Below are 25,321 nucleotides of genomic sequence, written 5' to 3'. Positions count from 1 at the left end.
ATACTGCATAATTATGTCTGAAACACCCTCTCAGTACTCATAATTATGTCTGAAACACCCTCTCAGTACTCATAATTATGTCTGAAACACCCTCTCAGTACTCATAATTATGTCTGAAACACCCTCTCAGTACTCATAATTATGTAGGGAGACTGGAAAAACATCCAAAATAGTGTTGTTTCCGTTTAACTTAGTTTCCATAAGACAGGTTTTTAAAGGGAGAACTGCCTCTAAAACAAGTCATTGTGGGTAGAGAGAGGAGGGGAGAACTGCCTCTAAAACAAGTCATTGTGGGTAGAGAGAGGAGGGGAGAACTGCCTCTAAAACAAGTCATTGTGGGTAGAGAGAGGAGGGGAGAACCGCCTCTTAAACAATCTCACAGGGGAGAGAGGGGAGGGGACCACAGCGTCTAAAATATGGTAGGGCTGCCATTTGGCTGAAATAATCATTAAAGATTGTACAATTATACAATGATAATATGAGTTGCCAAATTACATTGCAGCTTGAAAGGTTATACACTTATTGTATGGGCAATCAGTGCATTTGAGTCCACAAGCTTAGTTAATGGTTGTATATTTCTTGAAATTATAACGAGATCTGTCTCCCTGTTTTCTTCAGTGTCCTGAAGCTCAGAGCAGAGACACCCACATCCAGCCTGCTTTCATCGAAGAGTGAGAAGTCAATGCATAATCCACCTAATTTCAGCCAGGAACCACTGAGAGATGAGCAAAGGTATGAAAGATAGTATGAGTTCAGGCTGCAGTAAGAGGTTATAAGTAATGGTTGCAACAGAAAGATCGGACTATTTTAAAAACTAAAGTCATAGGCTTAGAGCACGCCCTGCAGCAAGCTGGCTTAGCAAAACAGACAAAAAGCTGCTCACGTAACCAGATATCCCAGCGTTCAATGGACGTGCATCAAACTTGCACCGGACACAGGGCATGTAACCGCTGTTGCTCCTCAAAAGCAAAAGGAGGAGGCAAAAAGGGAAATAGCCCAAAAGCTAAAGGACCTGTCGGGCATAGCCATGACTTTTGGGGAGAAGGCTGCATTTGGACACAATGTTACCTTAGAGTCACCAGGGGCGAACTGAGTAGAGGAAGGGTGTACGGATAACGAGTGGAGGTCCCTAACACGTTTAGCCGAGGCAAAATTATCTCCGTGAACCTGAGAATAAGAACCAGGGTTAAGCTCTCCCGGCGCACCCTTTCCAACGTGGGCTGAATCAGAACCATAAATCATAAACGAGAGTCCACTGGGGGGCGCCAGAGTGTCCATTCCCAATGGGGCACTCGGGTCACTCGTCAAGAAAAATAGGCTACAATGCGTGTTTTCTCACGATGTGTAAAGATCTGTTAGCCCTGCCCGAAAATGTCCCATACCTGGGAGACAACCCAGGGGTGTGGCCTCCACTTCTGAGAGAGAGGGTCCCACCTGGATAAAAGATCTGCTCCCGAGTTGAGGCAACCGAGGACATGAGTCGCCCAAAGCGAGAGCATGTGCCCAGTGTTCCCCAGCAATAGGGAGCGAGCAAAAGTTAGGCAGGAAAGAGACAAGTCATCTGTTGATGCACGCCACCACTGACATATTGTCGATTCAGACCAGCACAAACAGGCCCAACAAAAGCAGGGGGAAGGGCTTTAGCACCATATACACCGTTAGGAACTCCCGGTGATTAATATGCAGTGCGCTCTTCACCAGTGTCCATATCCCCCGAATCAATTGGCCTTTGTACAGCGCACCCCACCCTCGGAAGGATGCGTCTGTGGTGATCACTGTGTGGGATACAACTCAGGCCATGGGAGCCACCTGACAATAGCAGAGGGTCCCACCACTGGGTCATGGCCCGTCACAGAAGACATCATCCCCAGTAGGTGTAGGCACTGGCGAAAACAGAACTCGGACGGACACCATCCGGGAGGATAGAAAAGCACGATACGCGAGTGAGTCGAGCTCGAGACCCAGAATCAGAATGTGCTGAGATGGAGTCAGACAGCACTTTTTCTGGTTTCTTAGGAAGCCTACAGACTCTATACGGGACAGTAGCATGGATATGTGTAACACTGCTTGCCCCCTTGACTTTGCCGCCACCAGCCAATCGGCTGTAATAGCCGGTGGCTCGTGGGCATTGAGTTTTTAGACTCCGAGGTGCTCGCTGAGGGCACATAGGTCTAGAATGGGACGCAACGTCTCGTACCTGGATCTCCCTGGATCTTCGACATAGGAACCACTCAGATTTGCATTCCTCTGGAGACGAGAGTATATTTCCTCCCTCAAAACGGCTGCTGAGGGTCCGGGAACAGTCAATGTGATGACGCTGCAGGAGCGTGGGGGCACACAACAATTTGTAGCCTGTGCCCTGACATCATTGTTTGCATGATCCAGGGCGGCAATGCGTATTGCATGCCATTGGTTGACGCAAACAGCGAGCCTCCAGTGAAGTGTCATCTGAAGAGAGATTGGGGACTGGGAGCGATGGCTTCTTTTTCCATTTCCACCACTCTTGAAAACTGTGTCTGAATGTGGAGAAGGGAAACTTTTCATCAAACTCACAAGCGGGAGACACAACACTGACAATGTGGGACTTGGGGTTGAAAAAACTGTTTTTATGTGCCAAGGTTTACCTAAAGCCCGACCCACTCTGGGTACAAGGGCTTTGGCGATCAGTGACATACCCCGATTAGCAGTGCCACCTGGGTGTACTGTTGTAACAACGAGCTTCACTCGATTTAGGCAATAAGATGCATTCCGGTAGTCGCTGGACCGCACACATAAAAAAATAGACCAAAGGGAAAAAAAGGTTATCATGGAGGTTACCTTGCCGACCAGTCATACATAGCCTACAGGTGACAGAGCACCTTGTAACTTAGCTGGGGTGGGACAGACAGCTCTCTGGAAAACTGACCCATTCTATGTTAACGCACCGGGGCAATTCGTAATCGAAGCTTATTCCCAGGAATGAAAATGACTGAGCTGGAGAAAGACAGGTCATTTCGGGGTTTAGATGAACCACGGAGACTGTGTGTGGGATAAAGGCATGGTCGTGTCCAACCCTGCTTGTTCCCTCGACTCCGCTACCAACCACAAATCACCTACAGGGCCCATTACCTGTATCACTAGACATCTCAGACTAGTGAGCTACAAGCAGAAATCAGCAATGAATCCCAGTATGTGGGAAGGGTGCCCCCTTTTGGTCAGAGTGAATCATCCAATTTATTACTCCCAACATGGGGAGATTGATATACCCCTTGAACCCCGTTAACACCATGGAACGCGGGGTACCAGAGAGGCAGTAAACATGGACAAGCTTCCAACACACATTGTGCATCCGTGAGACTGTACAGTCTGCATGAGAGCCAGCCCCCTTATGAGCACAGAGGGCTCCGGCAATGGCTGACGTTGTACCCCGTTTTCTGTAACAAATCACATTGGAGCGACACAGATGCTCAGGGGCTACTTCCTCATCGCACGCAAGCCCCGCTTTGTCTTCTCCCTCCAACTCCAGGTATTGAAAATAGGAATGGGGAATGGGACTCAGCCGAGGTACGGGCACCCGGAAGAGGAAGTCACTATCAGAAACCAGTGCCGCAGACTATTAAGGAACAGTGCAAGCCGTCCCCTAGTCTCCTGGCTGAGACATACAAGACAACAAACATGAGTATCTTTTAATTCATTGGGGCATGGTCGCAAACCCAAACCCAACTTGTTAGCCTTCGTCACTTCTATCGCGTTAGCCATCATACTTATTTATATAGCCAGGCCAATCAAATTACAAGAATAACTAATTGTTTGTGATTAGGAAACTTATGAGAACCATACAAACTTCAGCACACAACGTCCAGGGGGGGAGCACCCTCTACCACTATCGGACAGTTTAGTTGGTGCAACGCAAGACAGTGTTGTGTTCCAAATCATTCCTGTTCACACGGAGTTGAAGAGCGGAATAATTGAAGGAATGAATCCAGGTTCAACTGTGGAAGGTGGGGCTTTCAGCGAGGCACGGATTTCATTGGCCTTGTCAGGCGTGATTGTAGATCCTTCGACGAAAGTCACGAAAGTGCGACTCCTCCATAGTATGCTGTACAGAAATTGACAGACTGAAAGGGAACCATTGATTTAATAAAAATTTGACAAACCATAGTAAGCAATCTGGCAGTAAGCAATCTGCCAACGGTGGCATAGACAAAATGTTATAATAACACAAATACAACAATATTTGAACGATGTTGTTAGCTAGGAGTAATACTGGCTGTTCCTCCTGTTCCAGAGAGATGGTTCATATCGTAGCCCATGAGGAGGGACTGGAACACCATCTCAGGTTCTATGTGAAGGTACAGTACAATCTCTACACTAAACTCACTTGTCCTGATCTCATAGTTCTCTCTCTCAGACTGGACAATGACCCTAAGCACACAGCCAAGACAATACAGGAGTGGCTTTGGGACAAGTCTCTGAATGTCCTTGAGTGGCCCAGCCAGAGCCCGGACATGAACACTATTGAACATCTCTGAAGACACTTCAACATAGCTGTGAAGTGACATTCCCCATTCAACCTAACAGAGCGTGAGAGGATCTGCAGAGAAGAATGGGAGAAACTCTCCAAATACAGGTGTGTCAAGCTTTTAGCGTCATACCCAAGAAGACTCAAGGCTGTAATCGCTGCCAATGGTGCTTCAGTAAAGGGTCTGAATACTTGTGTAAATGTAATAGTTCCTTCTTCTTTTTATATAGTTGCCAAAAAAACTGTTTTTGCTTTGTCATTATGGGGTATTGTGTATATATTGATGAAGGAAAAAAACAATTTAATCAATTTTAGAAGGATGTAATGTAACAAAATGTGTAAAAGTTCCTACCTGGTTGTTGCCGTCTTATTTCACTGTTGCTTCCTGGTGCATTCCGGAAACAATAGCACTGTGCTTAATTTAGCAAAAATATGGCTTTGATTTGACACCTAATTTGACATGCTACTCTGAACTTCATATCAAATCGTATTGGTCACATACACACGTTTAGCAGATGTTATGTTGGTGCTCATGGGTCCTTTAAGATAAAAATGACCAATACCTTTTAAGACTTTCTAGTAAATGTTTTTTAAGACCCCTTTTCTATTTGTTTGACCAGAAATCAAAGCCATTACTTATGCCTCATTTTTATGAAAGGGGTTGGAAAAATGTATCTATGCCTTAATTTCCCCAAAAATATACTCAGCTTTCATTTGACACCCAATTTGATATGCTCCTATGAACTTCACATGTTGGTGCCCCTGAGTCCTGTCCTTTAACTTTGGAAATGACCATTTGCAAAACAAAAGTCACATGAACGTTTCCATGATATTCTCTCCAGAGTCAGAAAGAAAAACAGAACATAGTCACCTACACCCAGCCTGTGAATGAAGAGTGACAACCCAATGTTTAGTCCATCACATTTCAGCCAGTGTCACGTTCTGACCTTATGTCTTTGTTTTAGTATGGCCAGGGCATGAGTTGGGTGGGTTGTCTATGTTCGTTTTTCTATGTTGTGTTTTGAGTTTGGCCTGGTATGATTCTCAATCAGAGACAACTAACGACACCTGCCTTTGATTGAGAATCATACTTAGGTAGCCTTTTTCCACCTGTGTTGCGTGTGTGTTTATTCTCTGTTCTGTGTTTTATGTATGCACCCTACAGGACTGTTTCGGTTTCATTTTGTTCTCTTTGTTGTTTTATTATTTAGTGTTCTGAGTTATAAATAAATATAATGAACACTTACCACGCTGCGCATTGGTCCTCCGATCCTTATTACTACTCCTCCTCGGAAGAGGAGGACGAGAATCGTTACAGAATCACCCACCACCAAAGGACCAAGCAGGAGTGTAGCGAAGTCAGGTAGGAGACCTGCGCCAACTCACCCTGCTTACCGTGGAGAAACAGGGACCGGGCAGGCACCATGTTATGCCGTGAGGCGCACGGTGTCCCCGGTGCACAGGCATAGCCCGGTGCGATACATAGCAGTGCCTCGTATTGGCCAGGCTAGAGTGGGCATCGAGCCAGGTGCCATGAAGCTGGCTCAGCGCATCTGGTCTCCAGTGCGTCTACTCGGGCCGGGGTACATGGCACCAGCCTTAAGCATGGTGTCCCCGGTTCACCAGCACAGCCCCGTGAGGGCTATTCCACCTCGCCGCACTGGCCTGGCTAAGGGGAGCATTCAACCAGGTAAGGTTGGGCTGGCTCGGTGCTCGAGAGATCCAGTGCGCCTTCACGGTCCAGTCTATCCGGTGCCACCTCCACGCACCAGCCCTCCGGTGGCAGCCCCCCGCACCAGGCTGTCTCTCTGTCTCCTTCCTACAGGTGCTCCCGCCTGTCCAGCGCTGCCAGAGTCTCCCTCCAGTCCGGATCTGCCAGAGTCTCCCTCCAGTCCGGATCTGCCAGCATCTCCCTCAGTCCGGATCTGCCAGAGACTTCCTCCTGTCCTGAGCTGCCAGAGTCTTCCTCCTGCCCAGCACTGCCAGAGTCTCCCGTCTGTCCTGAGCTGCCAGAGTCTCCCGTCTGTCCTGAGCTGCCAGAGTCTCCCGTCTGTCCTGAGCTGCCAGAGTCTCCCGTCTGTCCTGAGCTGCCAGAGTCTCCCGTCTGTCCTGAGCTGCCAGAGTCTCTCGTCTGTCCTGAGCTACCAGAGTCTCCCGTCTGTCCTGCGCTACCAGAGTCTCCCATCTGTCCTGCGCTGCCAGAGACTCCCGTCTGTCCTGCGCTGCCAGAGTCTCCTGTCTGTCCTGCGCTGCCAGAGTCTCCCGTCTGTCCTGCGCTGCCGGAGCCGCCAGTCAGCCAGGAGCTGCCGGAGCCGTCCGTCAGCCAGGAGCTGCCGGAATCGCCTGTCACGCCGGCGCTGCCGGAATCACCCTTCACTCCGGAGCTGCCGAAGTCTCCTGCCTGTCCGGTGCTGCCGGAATCTCCCGCCCGTCCGGTGCTGCCGGAATCTCCCGTCCATTCGGGACCCGTGGCTTTGGTCCCCAGTCCGAGGTCGGTGGCGAGGGTCGCCGCTCTTAAGAGGCCACGGAGGCGGGCTAAGAGACGGACAAGGACTATGGTGGAGTGGGGTCCACGTCCCACGCCAGAGCCGCCACCGCGGACCAACACCCACCCAGACCCTCCCCTATAGGTTCAGGTTTTGCGGCCGGAGTCCGCACCTTTGGGGGGTGGGGGGGGGTACTGTCATGTCCTGACCTTAGTTCTTTTGTTATGTCTTTGTTTTAGCATGGTCAGGGCGTGAGTTGGGTGGGTTGTCTATGTTATTTTTTCTATGAGTTAGGAGAAGATTCCCTCAATGTCAAACAGAACTTACTAACATTCTCAGAATATGCAATATTAATGTTGTCCATTTTTCTGAGGGTTAGGAGAATATTCCATCAATGTCACACCAAACATAGGACATGGTTGTCATGTTTTCAGAATATAAGACATTAATGTTCTAGACACGTTTCATGGGAATGTTACAAGAACCGTCCTGTGTCCAATGACGTTTAAAACATAGGTTCTGTCATAGTCCCCTAGAGATTTTTGTCTAGTTCCCAGCTAGTTCTGGGGACATCCCTAAATAATTTAGGATGTCGCTTGATGGTCCCACACCATCCATTGTTACTGTTGACGAGCCCATCAAGGCCCTGCTGATTGGTGAACCATACAACCCAATTGACAGAGTGAAAAGAAGGAAGCCGGTACAGAATAAAACTGTTCCAAAACATGTGTCCTGTTTGCAACAAGGCACAAAAGTATTAATGCAAAAAATGTGGCAAAGCAATTAACCTTTTGGCCTGGATACAAAGTGTTACAGTATGTTTGAGGCAAATCCAATACAAAACATTACTGAGCACCACTCTCCATATTTTCAAGCATAGAGTTGGCTGCAGCATTTTATGGGTATGCTTGTAATCGTTAAGGACAGAGAAGTTTTTCAGGATAAAAAAAAAGAAACGGAATGGAGCGAAGCACGGGTAAAATCCTAGAGGAAGTCCTTACTCTGCTTTCCACCAGACACTCGGAGATGAATTCACCTTTTCAGCAGGACAATAACCTAAAACACAAGGCCAAATCTGCACTGCATTTGCTTACCAAGACAGTAAATGTTCCTGAGTGTCTGAGTTACAGTTCTGACTTTAGTCTGCTTGAAAATCTGTGGCAAGACCTGAAAATGGTTGTCTAGCAATGATCAACAACCAATTTGACAGAGCTTAATTCTAACAAAGGTGATTCTAACATGCATTCACTCAGGGGCTTCAATACTTATCGAATCAAGATTTAGTGTTTTATTTTTCCTTCATTTTTATTTTTTATTTTTTTTACAAATGTTGGAATACTTCTTCCACTTCAACATTTTGTGTAGACCATTGACAAAAAATGACAATTAAATATATTTTAATCCTACTTTGTAACACAAAAAAATTAAAAAGTCAAAGGGTGTGAGTACTTTCTGAAGGTACTGTACTAGCAGTACCCCACCCTCGTGTGCAGTAAATACATTGATCTGATTAATTAGATTGAATGCAACCTCATCTTTGAGGACTGCAACCATCACAGAATCTACAACTCAATAACCCCTTTTTCTAAATACATGATTGCTATAGGATTCTGATGGGCAAGTGTGAAAACAATCACAAAATCTTTGAAGGCCATTTCATCAAAAGTGAGTTCAACTTTCAAAAGGGAGGTCAGCATTACTTCCTGGAAAGTACGCCAATTTCAGATTGTGATACATCATTATGAAGCTCTGAATCTGTACTTTTATTAATTGCAAATAAATAGAAAATCAACAAATCTGAAGTTGAGACTCATTGCCCTTGTTGAGTCACATTTCTTTGGTCTTTGATTGCGGTCCAAAGCACACTGACAAAGTTGTTATACAAAGTATTTGGCATCATATTATAATATTTCAAGAAAAACTATTTATAAAGAGAGTACATTAATAGTACTCTTGATCAGATGACCTCACATAATCATTTTTAATTATTATAATGTTTTAGTCTCTATTCACAAATGAGCCCATTATTCCCTTCTGTCTCCCCTCACATGCTCAGAGGATTTAATGCTAGATTTTAGTCCGAAGAGTCTCAATGTGGTAGCATATCTGCACCTGCTTCTGCTGCTTCAAACAACCGGAAGCTCCCGGGCTTGGAGATGTGTGCTGGCGAAGAAACATCTGAACAGCTGATAGCAACTGTCCAGCAACCCTACCCACTCAGCCGCTACCCAGATGGTCATGTGCCGTCGCAATCTTCGCTCTCTCTCTCCCACTACTCTCTCCTCTTCTATCCTATCATCTCGTCCTTCTGCTAAATCCTTCTCACTCCTGTCTCCTAACTCTGCCTCTTCGACCCTACTCTCTTCCCTTTCTGCCTCATTTGACTCCCACTGTCCACTTTCCTCCTGGCCAGCCCAACCCGCCATTCCTGCACCGTGGATGAGTGGCTGTGTCCAGATACCCATACTTGCGTCCTAAATAGGTCGTTTTGAGTATGCAAAAAAAGAACGTCTCATAGTATGTGAAATTTTGAAAATCTACTATACTTTAAATGCCAGGATGTCATACTCATTTCAGCTTTTCATTAGTAGAATTCCCTGCACACTATTGAGGAAGATAATAGTTTTTCACAACCACATGTGTTCGACAACAGCTGATAATCAGAATAGGAGATGCGCCCTACCAGAATACATGAATAGCGGGGAGCAAGCATGATTGCACATTTCATGACACCTTCTTAGTATGGATGAGTAGTATGTTGATATTTGTTGCTAACTACAAACATTTTTACTAAATAGTATGTTTCAAATAGTTTGTAGTAAGATTAGTACACAGATAGTAGTTTAAGTATGTAGCCAGATTTCGGACACGGCCAATGACTCACTGCGTGTTCAGAGAACAGGGCTGCGGGAAGCTGAGTGAAAATGGAGGGAAACTAAACTTCTGGAGGACCCATCATCCTGCCACTTCCTCCTCTCTACCTTCTCTTCTTCTGTGTCTGCTGCTAAATTCCAAGTCTCTTTTCCACCTTCTGCTCCCTCCTTAATCGAACCCACAAAGTGCTGACGCTCCAGATACTCAACTAATCTAAAGGCCAGTTTTATTGCTTCTTTAATCAGAACAGTTCAGCTGTGCTAACATAATTGCAAAAGGGTTTTCTAATGATCAATTAACCTTTTAAAATTATAAACTTGGATTAGCTAACACAATGTGCCATTGGAACACAGGAGTGATGGTTGCTGATAATGGGCCTCTGTACGCCTATGTAGATACTCCATTAAAAATCTGCCGTTTCCAGCTACAATAGTAATTTACAACATTTACAATGTCTACACTGTATTTCTGATTAATTTGGTGTTATTTTAATGGACAGAAAAAATTGCTTTTCTTTCAAAAACAAGGACATTTCTAAGTGACCCCAGACTTTTGAACGGTAGTGTATATATAATTCCAACAATAAGTCCAAAAATTGATGTAGCAACTACAGATTGCCCGTTTAAGTCTTTCAAAAGTTTGCAATAAAAATTTAGCAATAAAAGCCCCACTTCTATTCCATAGCCTGGGATCCGCACTGTGCAGCTGTGGCAAGAGAGCATTTTTCACTTGCTGACTGTCCACTGGTTTCAAAAACAATGATTGATAGGCAGTTTAAACTTCTTGAATTAAACAATTATTGGGTTCAAATACACATTTGGATTTGTGAACAGCCGTCCACAACAACCACAATCCGTAAGGCGAAAATAGCTAAATGAGAGAGCAGCAGTGTGATTCGCATCAATGCGCTATGTAGATAGCAATAATACGTGACATCCGTATCGCCGTAGACTACACAGCCGCTGTCATTCTTACCTCCAAGTGTTTATTCAAGTTGGATAATATTTGGATGCCGACAGCAGTCGTAACATTCGAAGACATAGCTTGGACTGTAGCCTACAAAAGCATATTCCTGCTCTTGTCCCGCGATCCATCAAACCCATTTGGTGTCTCATCATAGTGGTCTCTGACTTCGGGTCAGACTCGCTCAGGTGGAACAAATTTACATGTGCGCCCTTTTTCAATGTTGAATTGAATGTCATTGAGAAAAAAAGAGAGAAGTGTCAAAGATTTTTTTCGCAAATCTCCTTTCTGAATTTAAAAGTAATCCTCGAAGTAATCATGTCGTTTTTCAAAAGTATCAGTAATCTCATTACAATAGTTTTGCTGGTAATGTATCGGATTACTGTTACCGTTTTTTGTAATCCTTTACATGTAACGGATGTAATCCGTTACTCTCAAACCCTGCATACCCGTCGTGCGTCATTGCTTATTTCTAGTATGTTTATTGATCATGAAAAGCATGCCGATACTTGCTGTATAACTCTGAAGATAGAGCTAAATGTGGAATACTCGTTAATGTGGCTTTCTGACTATGCACTTCAAGAGGTGATGATATTTAAACCAAATAGTTATAAAATGCATTCAGCAATCCCCTCGAAAACCGCAAGTAGTTGTCAATTGTTATCCTTGCCCCGGTCAAATCAAACCCTCTACACCATATTGATAACGACCTATAATAACCACCGAGTTGATGCGGCTGAACTCAGCAGGCATACAGTACACAGCAGAACATGATTATCACATGAAACATTCAGACTATTATTCTATCATTTCACCCCTTTCTAGTAAAGATAATGAAGCCAAATATTAGACATGGGGTTCCCTCCACACATCAGTTAATTACAAGACATTGCCAGCGTTGTTGACATCCAAAATCAGTCGAGTATTTTCAGAATGGTCTGCTCGTTGAAATGTAAGGTTGCATATCAAACCCTATACAATGCCATATGTGGACCAAGGCTTTCCAGGTGGGATACACGCGTAATAACATGGTTTTGATTGACTGTTTTGACTTCCAATTGCAGCGCAGATTGTGTTTGTGGTGAAAATGCAACTGATTGGAAGAAATCTGTGGAGGGCGTGGAGCTGAGATTACAGATTCCCTCTAGCCCCCCCAACACCGAAAACACCAGCCTAACCGCCACCACCTACCCAACCCAAACCGAGGATGAAAGAAATACCAAATATTGTATAGCGAGCAGATCATTGGATGGGCGTTCATAAAGACCAATAGTGCAGCCTGCATCAGCCGCGAGACGAAATCTATATTTTGCCAAATTGTAAGACAGCAACTACACAAACATATTGACGGATCATGATTTAATTAGTACCATAAAGCTTTCTACCTCGGACCATGGAATATTCTTTGTCATGAACCTCAGACGCTACTGGTATCATGGACAATTGAGGTGCTTCGTTGCATGATATAGTGATGTTTTAATTAGTGAGCTGTCGTGGGTGGGATTGTGCTGCAGAAGATCAAAGCGCAGGTTACTAGGTTTATGGATTCGGGCACTCACACAGGGAGGCCTGATGGAAGCTGCGACACATTTGGATATGGCACAGTAAACTTCGAGTAAAGGATAGCTATGAATGCGCGAATGAAATTGTGTCGATATATTGCAATCATAGAATAATAATGTCTGTGTTTTTGTAATGCGGTATATAGCATAGTGACTAAGCGTGAGATGTAAAGCGAAGCCTGCAGGATTTTGATATCAGAGCTAACTATATATTTCCCTGCTTTACTGGAAACGTAAACATCCGGATTATCTTTGATCTTTGACTTAATATAACGGTGAGAGTAGTTAACCAACTACAACTCAACCACACAGAACTAATGCCTTCTCTTCCTTCTATTTAAACGGAGAATTACGCTTTAATCTTAAAAAGAGGACAAGTAGTGTGAGTTTGGGCTTTGCGCTCCTCAGGAATCCTGTGTGTTGTGTGATTGGCCAACATCAACATGCCAACCTCACGCTCCGGTGCCACCCCGGTGGAATACTGGGTCGATGGCTCGCGCCGAGATGTCTCCATGGATGAATTTTACACCATGGGTCCAGAACTGGGAAGGTAGAGTACTATAGTCTGTGCCTTTATAGACTCCAATGCATGCAGTAAATACCACCAGCATCATGACCTTCATAACTATCAAAAGGGCTTGTTTCTGGTTCATGTACTGCAGGAAAACATATCAGTGGAATTTCATCCAATAGTATTTCATTAGGTTATGGCTATAGCTAGAGTGTACATTTTGAATTACCATGTTTACAATTTCAGTATTTATCTACTGTGTATTACACATGGATTAGGTTTGATTCTCTGACAGGACAGACAGAACACATATTTTAGACCAGTTTAAAACGAGGTATCAATTGCATATGCATAGTTCAGCACCATGGACAGCTCCTCCTGTTAACAAGTGACAATTTCTCTCCCATCATCTCACCTCATAAGTAGCCTACTAACCTTGATGCCAAGACACAATCAACATGTGTCAAAACATGATCTTCACTCTATCAGAGAGGTAAACAGCCCACTGTGTTTGCTATGGATATGACCTCTCATTGTAATGGGAGCAACACATGGCTTAGCACTGGACAACAGTGAAACGTGAAGGGATTAGTGCAAGTATGGAGGAAATAGGTGTTACGGACCATTTTCAGAGGCTCTATATGGAATCTCCCACTACCTCTGACCCCTCCACTCCCCTCCCCTCCCCTCTATCCACATGAGTCTGGCTTAAGTACACTCTTACATCACATCCAGATTGACAATGTCAACATGTCAATATTTGTCACTTGGAGTGGGTGTCAGTGGTCTGTTGAAGTTTGGGGGTCTGACTGACAGATGGAGTGGCAATTGGAGCCCTTCTGGGTATTCATGCGTTTGATGATGACATTTGTCAGCAGGCGTAAACAACGATATCCCACCATGTCCGTGGTTCTGACTCAAAACAGAGGCTCACTGTAATTGCGAATTCACACTATAGGGGGAAAAATGATCTATGCCAAGTAGAGCTGTACTGGGCTGGCCTGGTTACACATCCGCCGTAGTTGCTGGGACAGTGTGAGATAATATCTGAAACGGCACAGTGCAGTTAGGGTTGGCCATATAATGTGAATCAGGTGTCATATTTGGAACAGTATGCAGCACCAATACGCCTGTGTCTTTATATGAAACCTTATTTCACGCCACACTTAAATGTATGTAACAGTTCTCTTCTCCTCACCCGCAACTGCATGTATAATGGACAGGCACCCATTTTGTCCCTTCGGGAGTTCCGTGTGAGACAGTAGGGAGAGATCTCACTGTCAGTGGTATAACAAACTGTATACCAAGCGTTCAAAAAGCTGTCCACACGCCCCTTTACAGGACTCAAACCCATAACACTAGATCCAAATCAAATTATATGGTTCTTACTTAAAAGTAGGGCCACTGTTTGCTAGAATTAGCAGTAACAATTGAACACCAACAGCGTATATTGACTCAGATTCGGACGTTTACTGAATTAATCATCTGTGATCGACATTTGAGGATCCATCTACAGTCGGCAGATCGATCGTAAACAATAGGCAAGTTCAGCCACTGGTACTTGCTTCATGCACGTAAACATACACAGCTTACTCTCAGCTTCCCCCAGCCTCCCCATATAAGGGTGTGCACAGTTGTTAGGGGTCTACTTTTCAAGGAGAGTTGTCCTGGTTACCAAGGAGACCCTACAGCTATGAGAGTGGTGTCGAGAGGGCTGGGGGATGATTATGCCTGGATTGTTTTAGCAGTAGCAGGACTGCTAGAGAAACAGGGAATCATTTCCTAAGCAGGGCAAATGCCCAGTGCCCCCATAGGGATACTACTGAGGGGAAGTCCCAGATTAGATAGCTGCTGGCTGCTGCCAGTACTCCCTCCTTATTCCACTGGGTGGTTTTATTCTGACCGCCCTCTTAATAATGACCTAGTTCAGTTTTACACAATCAACATCCGATTCTAATTGACCAAAATACAGTTATGCTGGCCGTATTGAATAGTAATGATTGTACACATGTACATATCGATAGCTCACTCGATGATGGTATACCGGTATCGAAGCGGATTAGTAAATCCCGAGAAAATACTATTGCTAAAGGCCTCTATTTCTTCAACGGCTCAACTGAATTTGAACACACATTGATTCAAAAAAATACACCTTTCAATGTTGAGATATACCAAAATACAGATATGAAACAGTGGGACTCTACTGATGAACGTATATCATATAGATAAGAGTACCAGAACACATAACCATCTGTTTGTGTGAGGTCATATAGACTGTTCAAGTGAAGCAAGATACATGTGGTGCTCCAGTTGTCCTAGGCAACCCACAGCTCAGCTGCTGCTGTGTCTTCTGCTGCTACTGCTTTGCCTAGTTCGAACTAATAAAGATACACGCTGGGCCAGGGCATTATCTCTAGATTCCCAAGTCGATTTAAAAGCAACAGACAACACGAGACAGCCCAGTCACGTATTAACAGATTACTCGCGGTTTCAGCTCATACTTAGTGCTGACCTCTGCCCTCTCATGTAAATCGTGCCATGGCTTTGAAATGCTTTCTTTTCCTGCATGTTTTCCTCCACAACAGGTTTGATTTATCAGTGTTAGCAATAAGCATGTAGATGGAGGCTGCATCGAATGGTTCACCGTGGAGTTGTTATTGCAGTGCTTGAGGTGGATGTCAGCTTTTGAGTGTTACGTTCGATGAGCAAATGACATTATACTTACTTGTGATTCATAAGCAGTTCATGAGTAGAACTTGAGATACAATGCTGAATCATTGCCCCATGGAGAGAACCATATAATCGTAGCCGTTGACCGATTTACCTTCTTCCTAGGGGGGCCACGTCAGTGGTGTTTCGCACGGAGGAGAAGAAGACACAGAAGCCCTATGCTGCAAAGGTCCTGAAGAAGACTGTGAGTCCATCGGCCATGTTAGAGTTACACTGACAGGATCATAATGGGGGCTCTCATTCTCGTTCTTCCCATTTCAGATCGACAAGAAAATAGTGAGGACTGAAATTGGTGTCCTGCTGCGGCTTTCCCACCCGAATATTGTAAGAGGTCACTTTATTTGATCCAATACGCCGCTTATAAACATTACAATTTTATCTTTTCTCAGGCCATGATGGACATGAACAATAGTGGTGACTTTTAGGATACTAGCAATTCCAATGTTTTTGATATGTTGTATTGTTAAAAAAAAAAAAAATGTTTCTAACAATGTGAATTAAAGGAACATTAATGGGGACTTTGGTAACATGAATGTTTTTATTATGTCTTTGTCAACATTTTTGGCGAGTTCTCAATCTGGTCTTCCCCTCTACCTGTGGCTTTTGGACCTCAGATCCGCCTGAAGGAGATCTTTGAGACAGAGACAGACATCGCCCTCATCTTGGAGCTGGTGACTGGAGGGGAACTCTTTGACAGGTGCTTAAGCCCAAAATATACCACCCTTACGACCCCGTCTCAACCCTATATCCCTGCTGAAATTGGTGTCACTTCGGCGAGGCCAGAGGTGGAGTCAGTGGCCTCACTCAGTCCCCCTGTTCCATTTGCCTGCTTTGTCATTAGCAGCAATTTATGACACAGGCGTTATTGAGATGTAGAGCATAAAAGGAATAGAAAATTATGTTTGTAATGGCCCTCACCAGCACTGTTGCCAGGAAACCGATTAGAACACTGTGGTTTGAGCAAATACCCCACCCATCTGGAAAACTCATCATGAATAATCAATATGAGTCTGTTTCTCTATTTTTTAATTGTTTTTGTATAATAGCCAAATTAAATTGTCTGTTAAACTCGTTATCCTCCTATCATCTTATAGGCTTATGAATGTTTGACAGTAACAAGTACCTATTATCGGGTCTGTGACAATACCAGTATCGCAATATTTCTTCCATGGCAAAACTAAAAACAGAAAGCACACTATTTGGTCCTTTAAAAACCCAGTGTTTGTAAAATACTGTGTGCTGTAGCTTGGGAAATAAATAAATGTGACTCTGGATGACAACATAATGATGTTTGACCCCAACATTAGGGCTGTTTTCCTAAATACATTCAACTCGCTTCGTGTTTTGTTTCCTTGCCACAATACCAACGAGCATCCCGGCCCTATTATTTTCCCTCACTACAGAGTTGAGGGCCCGCTCTCTTCCAAAGTGGGGTATTTGAACCCTGTGCAACGTTTTAACAGTGTTTGATCGTTAGTCTCTTTCTGCCCTTTTAGGATCGTGGAGAGAGGCTATTACAGTGAGAGAGATGCTGCCCATGTCATCAAGCAGATTCTGGAGGCAGTGGCGGTAAGATATGTGATTGAATGGACACTGATGGGCTATTGAGTAGAAATGTGCCTTATTTCACCAAATGCTTTGGAATTTGCTAAGAATTCTGAGACGTACAGCACCCCCCTCTATGCAGAGAAGAGAGAGTAGAGACGCTGTTGCTGCAATATGTTTTGTCTTTCACTATGGTGGCAATTATCTTAACTTATTTTTCTTAAAACTGCATTGTTGGTTAATAAGGGCTTGTAAAGTAAGCATTTCACTGTGAGGTTGTTGTATTCGGCGCACGTGACAAATGACATTTGATTTGATCTGCAGTAGCTTCAATAGAAAACAGGTCAACATGGAGCTGAGAGACTTTTCAGTGTTGTCATTTTGATGAGGCTTGTTCAGTTGAGACAGGTCTCTTATCCGTACTTTGCATAGGGAAATGCACATACTTTTAGGCTTAATATTCCATTTGTTTCAGGTTTGGTCTTATCTGTGTCCAGTCACTGCACACACTTCTAAAGTCTAATCGCATTTTAGCATAAAGTTCAATATGCCTTCTATTTCATATTTCCAGTGAGCTAGTATGTGCAGTCAGTCACTGCGCTCTGTTGCAGGCAGCGCTGAGCCCTGTTGCAGGCAGAATGATATCTCCCAAAAATAGAGCATGATTATTTTGTCAGTGGAAAAATGCCACTAAACATTGTTTTGGGGTTTAAGACTTGGCAATGGTACCAATGAATGTTAACCAGAAGATTAGTGTGAGAGCCTTTATTTAGAAATACAAAATGTATTGTAATCCCAGAATACAAGCAGCTAAGGGCTTGGCTGGACACAGACACACACACACGTGGTAGATGTGGGTCAGATGTGGCAACGGTCTCAGCTAGAGGAATGACGGATGTGTGTGAACGTACTTGTGTTTGAGTGTGTGTGTGTGTGTGTATCCGTGCGTATGTGTGTTTGGTGAGCTGAAAGTGTGAAATAATCCTCTCAGAGAGCCATAGCAATTCTTTTTAACAGCCTCTTAATCTTCTGACCAAGAGAGGCAGCAGGCAGCAGGAATGTGGGCTGCCTGTTATGTAACAGTGCTAGCGAGTGCGTGCCTGTGTGATCAAGCCGCTGCTGTGATGCCCATATGGCCACTGCTTTCGTTTGTGACAAGTGGAGAATTAAAAAAATTGTAAACAGCAATTTATCTATTGGTTTTCCCAGTTTAGAATTGTATACATTTTTCTTATCGTTCCATATGAATTCGCAATGCAAAATATGGTCCTACTGCATCCTATTGCATATGACCACTAGGGGGCAATGACGTTCTTTCTACTCGACAACAGAGCTCGCCTTGTAGATACACACAGCGAGGCGTGGCTTAATGTGGCCACGCCCCCCGAGTAGGATACTCCCGTTACTCCCATGTAATTAGCCTAACTTTGGTGACATCCCAAGATAACTAGTGACGCTTTTTTTGTCGTTTCAAGAAACGTTTTCAGCAGCTTCACGTGTCGTTGTTAACACACTTGGCAGTCACAACAACAAATGATTTGCATGATACTTATTCTGCCACTCCAATTTGTTACCCGACCTGCTAACACTGACAGTAAAGCTGCCACATTATACTTAAGTCACTATTTGTTAACCCTTAGCGTTTTCACCGTTTAGCTGACTGGCTAGCGAGAGAAGATCATCTCGATCTAATTCGCTAGTCTTAGATATGTCGCATAACTACTTCCCGTCTTCGCCTGCCCTTTGAACGGTCTAGGTACTTGGAAAAGTTTAATCCTGTTGGCTTGCCTATACAGTGCCTTCGGAAAGTATTTAGACCCCTTGACTTTTTCCACATTTTGTTACGTTACAGCCTTATTTTAAAATGGATTAAATTTTAAAAAATGCCTCAATCTATACCCCTTAATGACAAAGCGAAAATAGTTTTTTATACAAAAAAAAAACTAAAAACAAAAATACCACATTTACATAAGTATTCAGACCCTTGCTATGAGACACGGAATTGAGCTCAGGTGCATCCTGTTTGCATTGATCATCCTTGAGATCTTTCTACAACTTGATTGGAATCCACCTGTTGTCAATTCAATTGATTAGACATTATTTGGAAAGGCACACAACTGTCTATATAAGGTACCACAGTTGACAGTGCATTTCAGAGCAAAAACCAAGCCATGAGGTCAAAGGAATTGTCCGTAGAGCTCCGAGACACAGTGGCCTCCATCATTCTTAAATTGAAGAAGTTTGGAACCCCCAAGACTCTTCCTAGAGCTGGCCGCTTGGCCAAACTGAGCAATCAGGGGAGAAGGGTCTTGGCCAGGGAGGTGACCAAGAACCCGATGGTCACTCTGACAGCTGTAGAGATGGGAGAACCTTCCAGAAGGACAACCATCTCCACAGCACTCCACCAATCAGGCCTTTATGGTAGAGTGAAGCCACTCCTCAGGAAAAGACACATGACAGCCCACTTGGAGTTTGCCAAAAGCACCTAAAGACTCTCAGACCATGAGAAACAAAATTCTCTTGTCTGATGAAACCAAGATTGAACTCTTTGGCCTGAATGCCAGGCGTCATGTCTGGAGGAAACCTGGCACCATCCCTACTGTGAAGCAAGGTGATGGCAGCATCATGCTGTGGGGATGTTTTTCAGTGGCAGGGACTGGGAGACTAGTCAGGATCGAGGAAAAGATGAATGGAGGAAAGTACAGTGAGATCCTTGATGAAAACTTGTTCCAGAGTGCTCAGGTCCTCAGACTGTGGCGAAGGTTCACCTTCCAACAGGACAACGACCCTAAGCACACAGCCAAGACAACGCAGGAGTCTTCGGGACAAGTCTCCAAATGTCCTTCAGTGGCCCAGCCAGAGTCCGGACTTGAACCCAATCGAACATCTCTGGAGAAACCTGAAAATAACTGTGCAGCAACACTCTCCATCCAACCTGACAGAGCTTGAGAGGATTTGCTGAGAAGAATGGAAGAAACTCCCCAAATACACGTGTGCCAAGCTTATAGTGTAGTGTCACACCCAAGAAGACTTGAGGCTGTAATCGCTGTCAAAGGTGCTTCAGCAAAGTACTGAGGAAAGGGTCTGAATACTTATGTAAATGTGATATTCATTTTATTTATGCGGTATTTGTGTAAATTGATGAGGGGAAAAAAACAATTTAATACATTTTAGAATAAGGCTATGACCTAACAAAATGTGAAAAAGTCAAGGGGTCTGAATACTTTCCAAAGTCACTGTATGTGCTTTCAACTTGCTATTTATGCCTCTGTAACTTTCTGACTCATCATTATTTCCAGTCGTTATCCGTAATCATGGTAGCGTCCACATTAATGTAGACACGCAAGGTCAGTAAACTACTTGCTAGATATCAATCAAATCTGGTATGTTTGTCATTGTAGTGAAATACTCCTTCCATGGAGGTTTTCGTATTGATATAGAACAAGACAAAAACAGCAATGCTTCTCCAATGGGATCTTAAACATGCTTTAAGGCACCTGTATTTGTTTGTTTATACCATAAAGAGCTTTCTGAAAAATTGCTGGAAAAAACCCGAAGTAATTGCAAAAGAGGACCAGAACCTATGATTTGAATAATCAAGGACTTGGTACTATAAGGTTATATCCAGTGGCATCATTAGACCTGGGCTTCAGAGCTTTTTGATCCAGCCACGAACCTTTCAGAGGTAAAAAGGTCTGATATGAGTTTCTGTAACCACACATCACTTGCTCTATATGCAGTATTAAAAAACATGTTTTACTGACAAATTACACAACAGAGCAAATATGGATATTCAGAATTTCTTCTGAAAGAGTGGCAAAAAAAAGCTAGCAGGTCGAGGCAGCAATGAATGAGGTGGAGGGCAGAAAAGCTAGAAAGAGTTCGCCACAGGTTTATAGCTAACGAGCTAGTCTCTCCCAACATAAAGGTTGGCTAATGCTAATAAGTTAGCGCTAGCGCTCAGCATCCTTAAGCTATTGGGTGTCAGAGTTATTTAACAGTATATAGTGAATGAGCGAGCAAAGAATGTCGATTACAAGTCATGATATTAAGACAAAGTGTTTATTTCCAGCAAGTGTATTTGATGGGTTTCGTGTCTATAGCTAGCGTGTCGAGCTCAGACCGAAGATAATGTTTTGGGACTTTGATAGTGTGGACTGAAGCGGAACTTTACGACAACATTATATTTAACCCTGTTTAAAGTGGTAGAACTGACAAAATAAAATAATCATACAGGTCGTATTCCATTCTACAAGTAAACATGCATAGCTCATGTCTGAGCTTTTATTTTTTATTACTCTTTTCATTCACTGAGCTAATGACTTTTTCTGTTGTTGCATTGTCTTTAGGTGATCCTGCAAGTATGCATTTCATTGCACTGTGCACTGCATGTGTATCATGTGTATGTGACGAATAATCAAACTTGAACTTAGAAGGGAAGGGCAGCCATGAAGAGAGGGGAAAAGATGGCCAGCTTTGTGGTTCGACTGAAGGTGAACAAAACAGTGAAAAATACATAGGCCCTTAAGATTACATAACCTTTGAGGATAACTTAACATCTCAAATTACCTGGGAGAAGTGACCAAATGAAATGAATAATAGAGGTCTTATAGTTTATTCCATTGTACAGGTACATTTTTTTGTGCTCATGTCTCTTTATATTCATATAGTCTAGGGGCTATGTAGCTTCTTATCTATCATGTTTGGGAGTTGTGTTGCACTGTTACGTAGACACTTGACATTTTTTCCTTACAGATTAGTTGCCCTGGTCGTGTCAGTATACGGTAACTGAAAAACCTGAAAACAACTTTAAATTGTAGAAATTCATATACAAATATTAAAAGCATTTAATGAGAAAACTAAGAGGTGTGCAACATGAAAATATTGTCCAATTTACATTGTGTAATTTATTGACGGTCCCTAACTAGCCCCAGAGATAGGCTATCCAAAGTCAAAGTCAGGTCACACACCAGCCAGCTGAAGCTAATTGGTGAAAAAGTTTGGCTAACTCCTCCCACTTGCGAACACACACACCCACATCAAATCACAACCCCGAAACCAGCTCGTGTTTAATTTCAGCCATGGCCGCTAGCCTTTGTTAATGAACCAAATCTGAAACGAGGCCAAATCAAGACGTGTAGTCGCCCTTTAAAACTAACTAATGACATGTTGCACCCCTACCTTGCTAGCTTTCAGATGAGCAAAGGAGGACAGATGAGAACAGCAGTCCAGGGGAACACTTACAACAGTAGCAGCCAGGGGCAAATGGTAGGGAAAATGATGATTTAGGTGACCTAGACACAGGCCCAAAACAAGTTCAGCTACCCCAGTATCCCCTTGACCGTTTTGGATTGAAAACTAGCGGCACACTAGACACGACACAGAAACAGCAAAAGAAGAGGAAATGATGGACAGTGAAACCAGACAAGACACATAGACAGCAATAGAAGAATAGGATATGATGGAGAGACACCAGAAGAACAGAACAGGCCATAACAGAAGAGGATAGACATAGGAGACAGTAACAAACAAGACACTGAGACAGCAACAGACAAGACACAGAGAAAGTGACAGAAGAGGACACATGGAAAGAGAACATAGGTGGATTGAGCACACAGAAGACAGTCACACTTCATGCTTCTCTATAGGTTTTAATTCAGTTTTATTTGCACAAAATACAAAATATAAGAGCTGAAATACAGACAGTGAAAAAGTAAAACATGGTTTACAAATCATTTGCAGGTGAGGTGAAAAAGCCTGTGAAATTATTATTAAAAACTGTTGTTTACTTTTATCCCCCATGCTGGCTTTGGGCTAAGCCCCCAATATCTTCAAATCCTAAAAACACCCCTGGTTCTGTCTGCAAATGTATGGTTTTGAGAGAGTATTTCGCAAATCTCAGATCTCAGAACTGCTTTGCGATGTCTTCCGCTTTCATGTCTCAAAAAGTACATCACCTTACATCAAAAATATTTGATTGACAACCCAGCATTGTGTGATTGGATTGCAGGTAGAACATCGTAGCACCAAGTTCAAAGGCTTCTACACATTTTTTTCTCATCGTGAATAGATTTGTTTCACACATCTGAAGGACCTCCTAAAGAACAACTCTCTGTGAATAACACTGGATTTTTTCTTAACATCAACAACCCCAATTCCGTTGAAGTTTTAACGTTTAAACGTTCACACCTCTATTTCTAAAGCATGCTTACACCGGTGGCTGTGTGGTGGGATACATCTCATCCATGTGTACTCGCTCCAGGCTTTGAATCTACGGGGAGTGGGCGTCGGAGCATCAGGTGTTTATGAGTGTGTGTGTGCATGACAGAGATAAGGGGGGGGGGGTGCAGAGTTTGGAGGTTTTGTTTATGTGTGAGTGGACAAGCAGCACCACTCATACCGTCTTTCAGACTGTTTCCCCTTCAGTGCTACAATCTCATTGTTCATCACCTGAGAGCTACTGTTACTTTCAGGATGTTGACATTTATGATTGCTGAGTGTATATGTTACCGCATGCATGCATCATACCTGCCACGAAACAATCTTATGATGAAGCTGCACAGAACCAATACAGTTTATTGCTTCTTATTGTGTAGTTACATGATTTCTTTATTTGGCATATAGCCTCCGTGCATAGGGCATTCTGTGGGGTTATGGAGCACCGTTAATAGGTTTTGAGTCATAAACACCTATGCAGGGGCATTTTTAATGATCGCAAGCAGAGATAGAGGCCCAGCACTTTTTAATTACCGGCTATAAATCAATTTTCATTTCATACGTTTTTCAGTAATAGGCCAATTTAATCAATACTCCATGAAACCATGCAGGTATAAGTGACATAAGTGAGAACAAAGTTGGGGTCTCAACTTACTGTTGAGAGTTAGAATAGTAGAAGGTGCAAGTTTGAATTTTGTTTGTGCATCAACTATTTTTCTCTGATGTCAGTCATTGACAGTCATTCAAATAGCCATGTCAGCTAACAATTTTTAGATTGGAAAATAGACTAGCCAGCTATCTAAACTTGTAGTAATACTGACCGGTCACACAGTGCCCAGGGGCCCTGACCTCCAGGGGGCCCCCCATTGATTTTGTTAGTCACTCTCACTCAGAAATCATGGCATAAGTCATGGATAAATGGGTAGAATTGCAGGAAATTGACTTTAGAATGTCCATTTTCTCTCCTACGTCAAGAGGGGGGGGGGGGAGCACTAAAATGTTTTGCCCGTGCGGTGGGGAGTAGAACCAGCCCTGACTAACCATGGCAGTTTCCCCTCACATCTTTCAAAATGAGCCAACAAATTTCTCAACATAATTTATCCTCAAGTCTGTGAAACTAATCACCATAGAGAACAACCCCCCCCCCACCCCCCATCTTTCTGTGCATGCTGTATCTAAGCAGCCTGCTCCCACTCTGTTTGTTTTTTTGTCATCTCATTAAAAAACGACATCTGTCAAAAGCCCCGGTACACAAATCTAATAAACCATTGACACCGCCATGACTCATTCGTACACTTTGGGCCCACCCCAGCCATCCCAGCCTGGCTAGTGCACAGCAGCACAGATTGTAATTTACAACCTTTCTCCCAGGCAGACAGAGAGCCAGAACATCTCAGGGGAGATGGGTCCAAAAGGTTCTGCGTGGAGGCCCATCAATAGCCAGCCTGGCAGGGGAGTGAAGAGTTTTCCATTAGAACTAATAGCAGTCAGGCTGGGCACTTACTGTCCATTCTAGCTACAGTAGCTGATGGCAGACTTGGGGCTTAACCACAGGCTTTCTCGGAGACTTCGCTGGTTAATTTGCTGGAATGAGTCGTTCACAGCCGGGAAGGGAAGTGTGCAATAAGGATGAGAGCGTGGCGCCGCGTGGGTGTTGTTAGCCGCCCCGGGACTCACGGTGGAAACATGGCTATATTTTGACTAGGTCATTATATGTCTCCTCCCAGGGCCTCTGTGTGTGGCTGATGAGGCCCAGTGGCATAGGTTACTAGAGAGGTCCTGACCTTATTACAATCATGTTGAGACCAGTGGTGGAAAAAGTACCCAATTGTCATACTTGAGTAAGAATAAAGATACCTTAATAGAAAATGAAAGTCACCCAGTAAAATACTACTTGAGTAAAAGACTGAAAGTATTTGGTTTTAAAAGTACA

The 25,321-nt window shown here is 43.7% G+C and overlaps 1 protein-coding gene across 1 annotated transcript in view; it reads left to right on the top strand.

Moving 5' to 3' along the window:
- The first annotated feature begins 12,056 nt into the window (after positions 1-12,056).
- The window catches only part of LOC135512600 (calcium/calmodulin-dependent protein kinase type IV-like), a 30,791-nt gene continuing 17,526 nt past the window's right edge, over positions 12,057-25,321 (top strand). Inside the window, exons 1-5 of the mRNA XM_064934796.1 lie at positions 12,057-12,936; positions 15,733-15,811; positions 15,889-15,951; positions 16,242-16,324; positions 17,124-17,196. Coding sequence (XP_064790868.1) covers positions 12,830-12,936; positions 15,733-15,811; positions 15,889-15,951; positions 16,242-16,324; positions 17,124-17,196 — 405 coding nt within the window. The 5' untranslated portion in view covers positions 12,057-12,829. The remainder of the gene's footprint in view (positions 12,937-15,732; positions 15,812-15,888; positions 15,952-16,241; positions 16,325-17,123; positions 17,197-25,321) is intronic.

Source organism: Oncorhynchus masou, chromosome 24 (genome assembly GCF_036934945.1).
Source record: "Oncorhynchus masou masou isolate Uvic2021 chromosome 24, UVic_Omas_1.1, whole genome shotgun sequence".
NCBI classification, from domain to species: domain Eukaryota; kingdom Metazoa; phylum Chordata; class Actinopteri; order Salmoniformes; family Salmonidae; genus Oncorhynchus; species Oncorhynchus masou.
The sequence above is the reverse complement of the archived record's forward strand: the minus strand, read 5'-3'. Positions and strand labels throughout refer to the sequence as shown.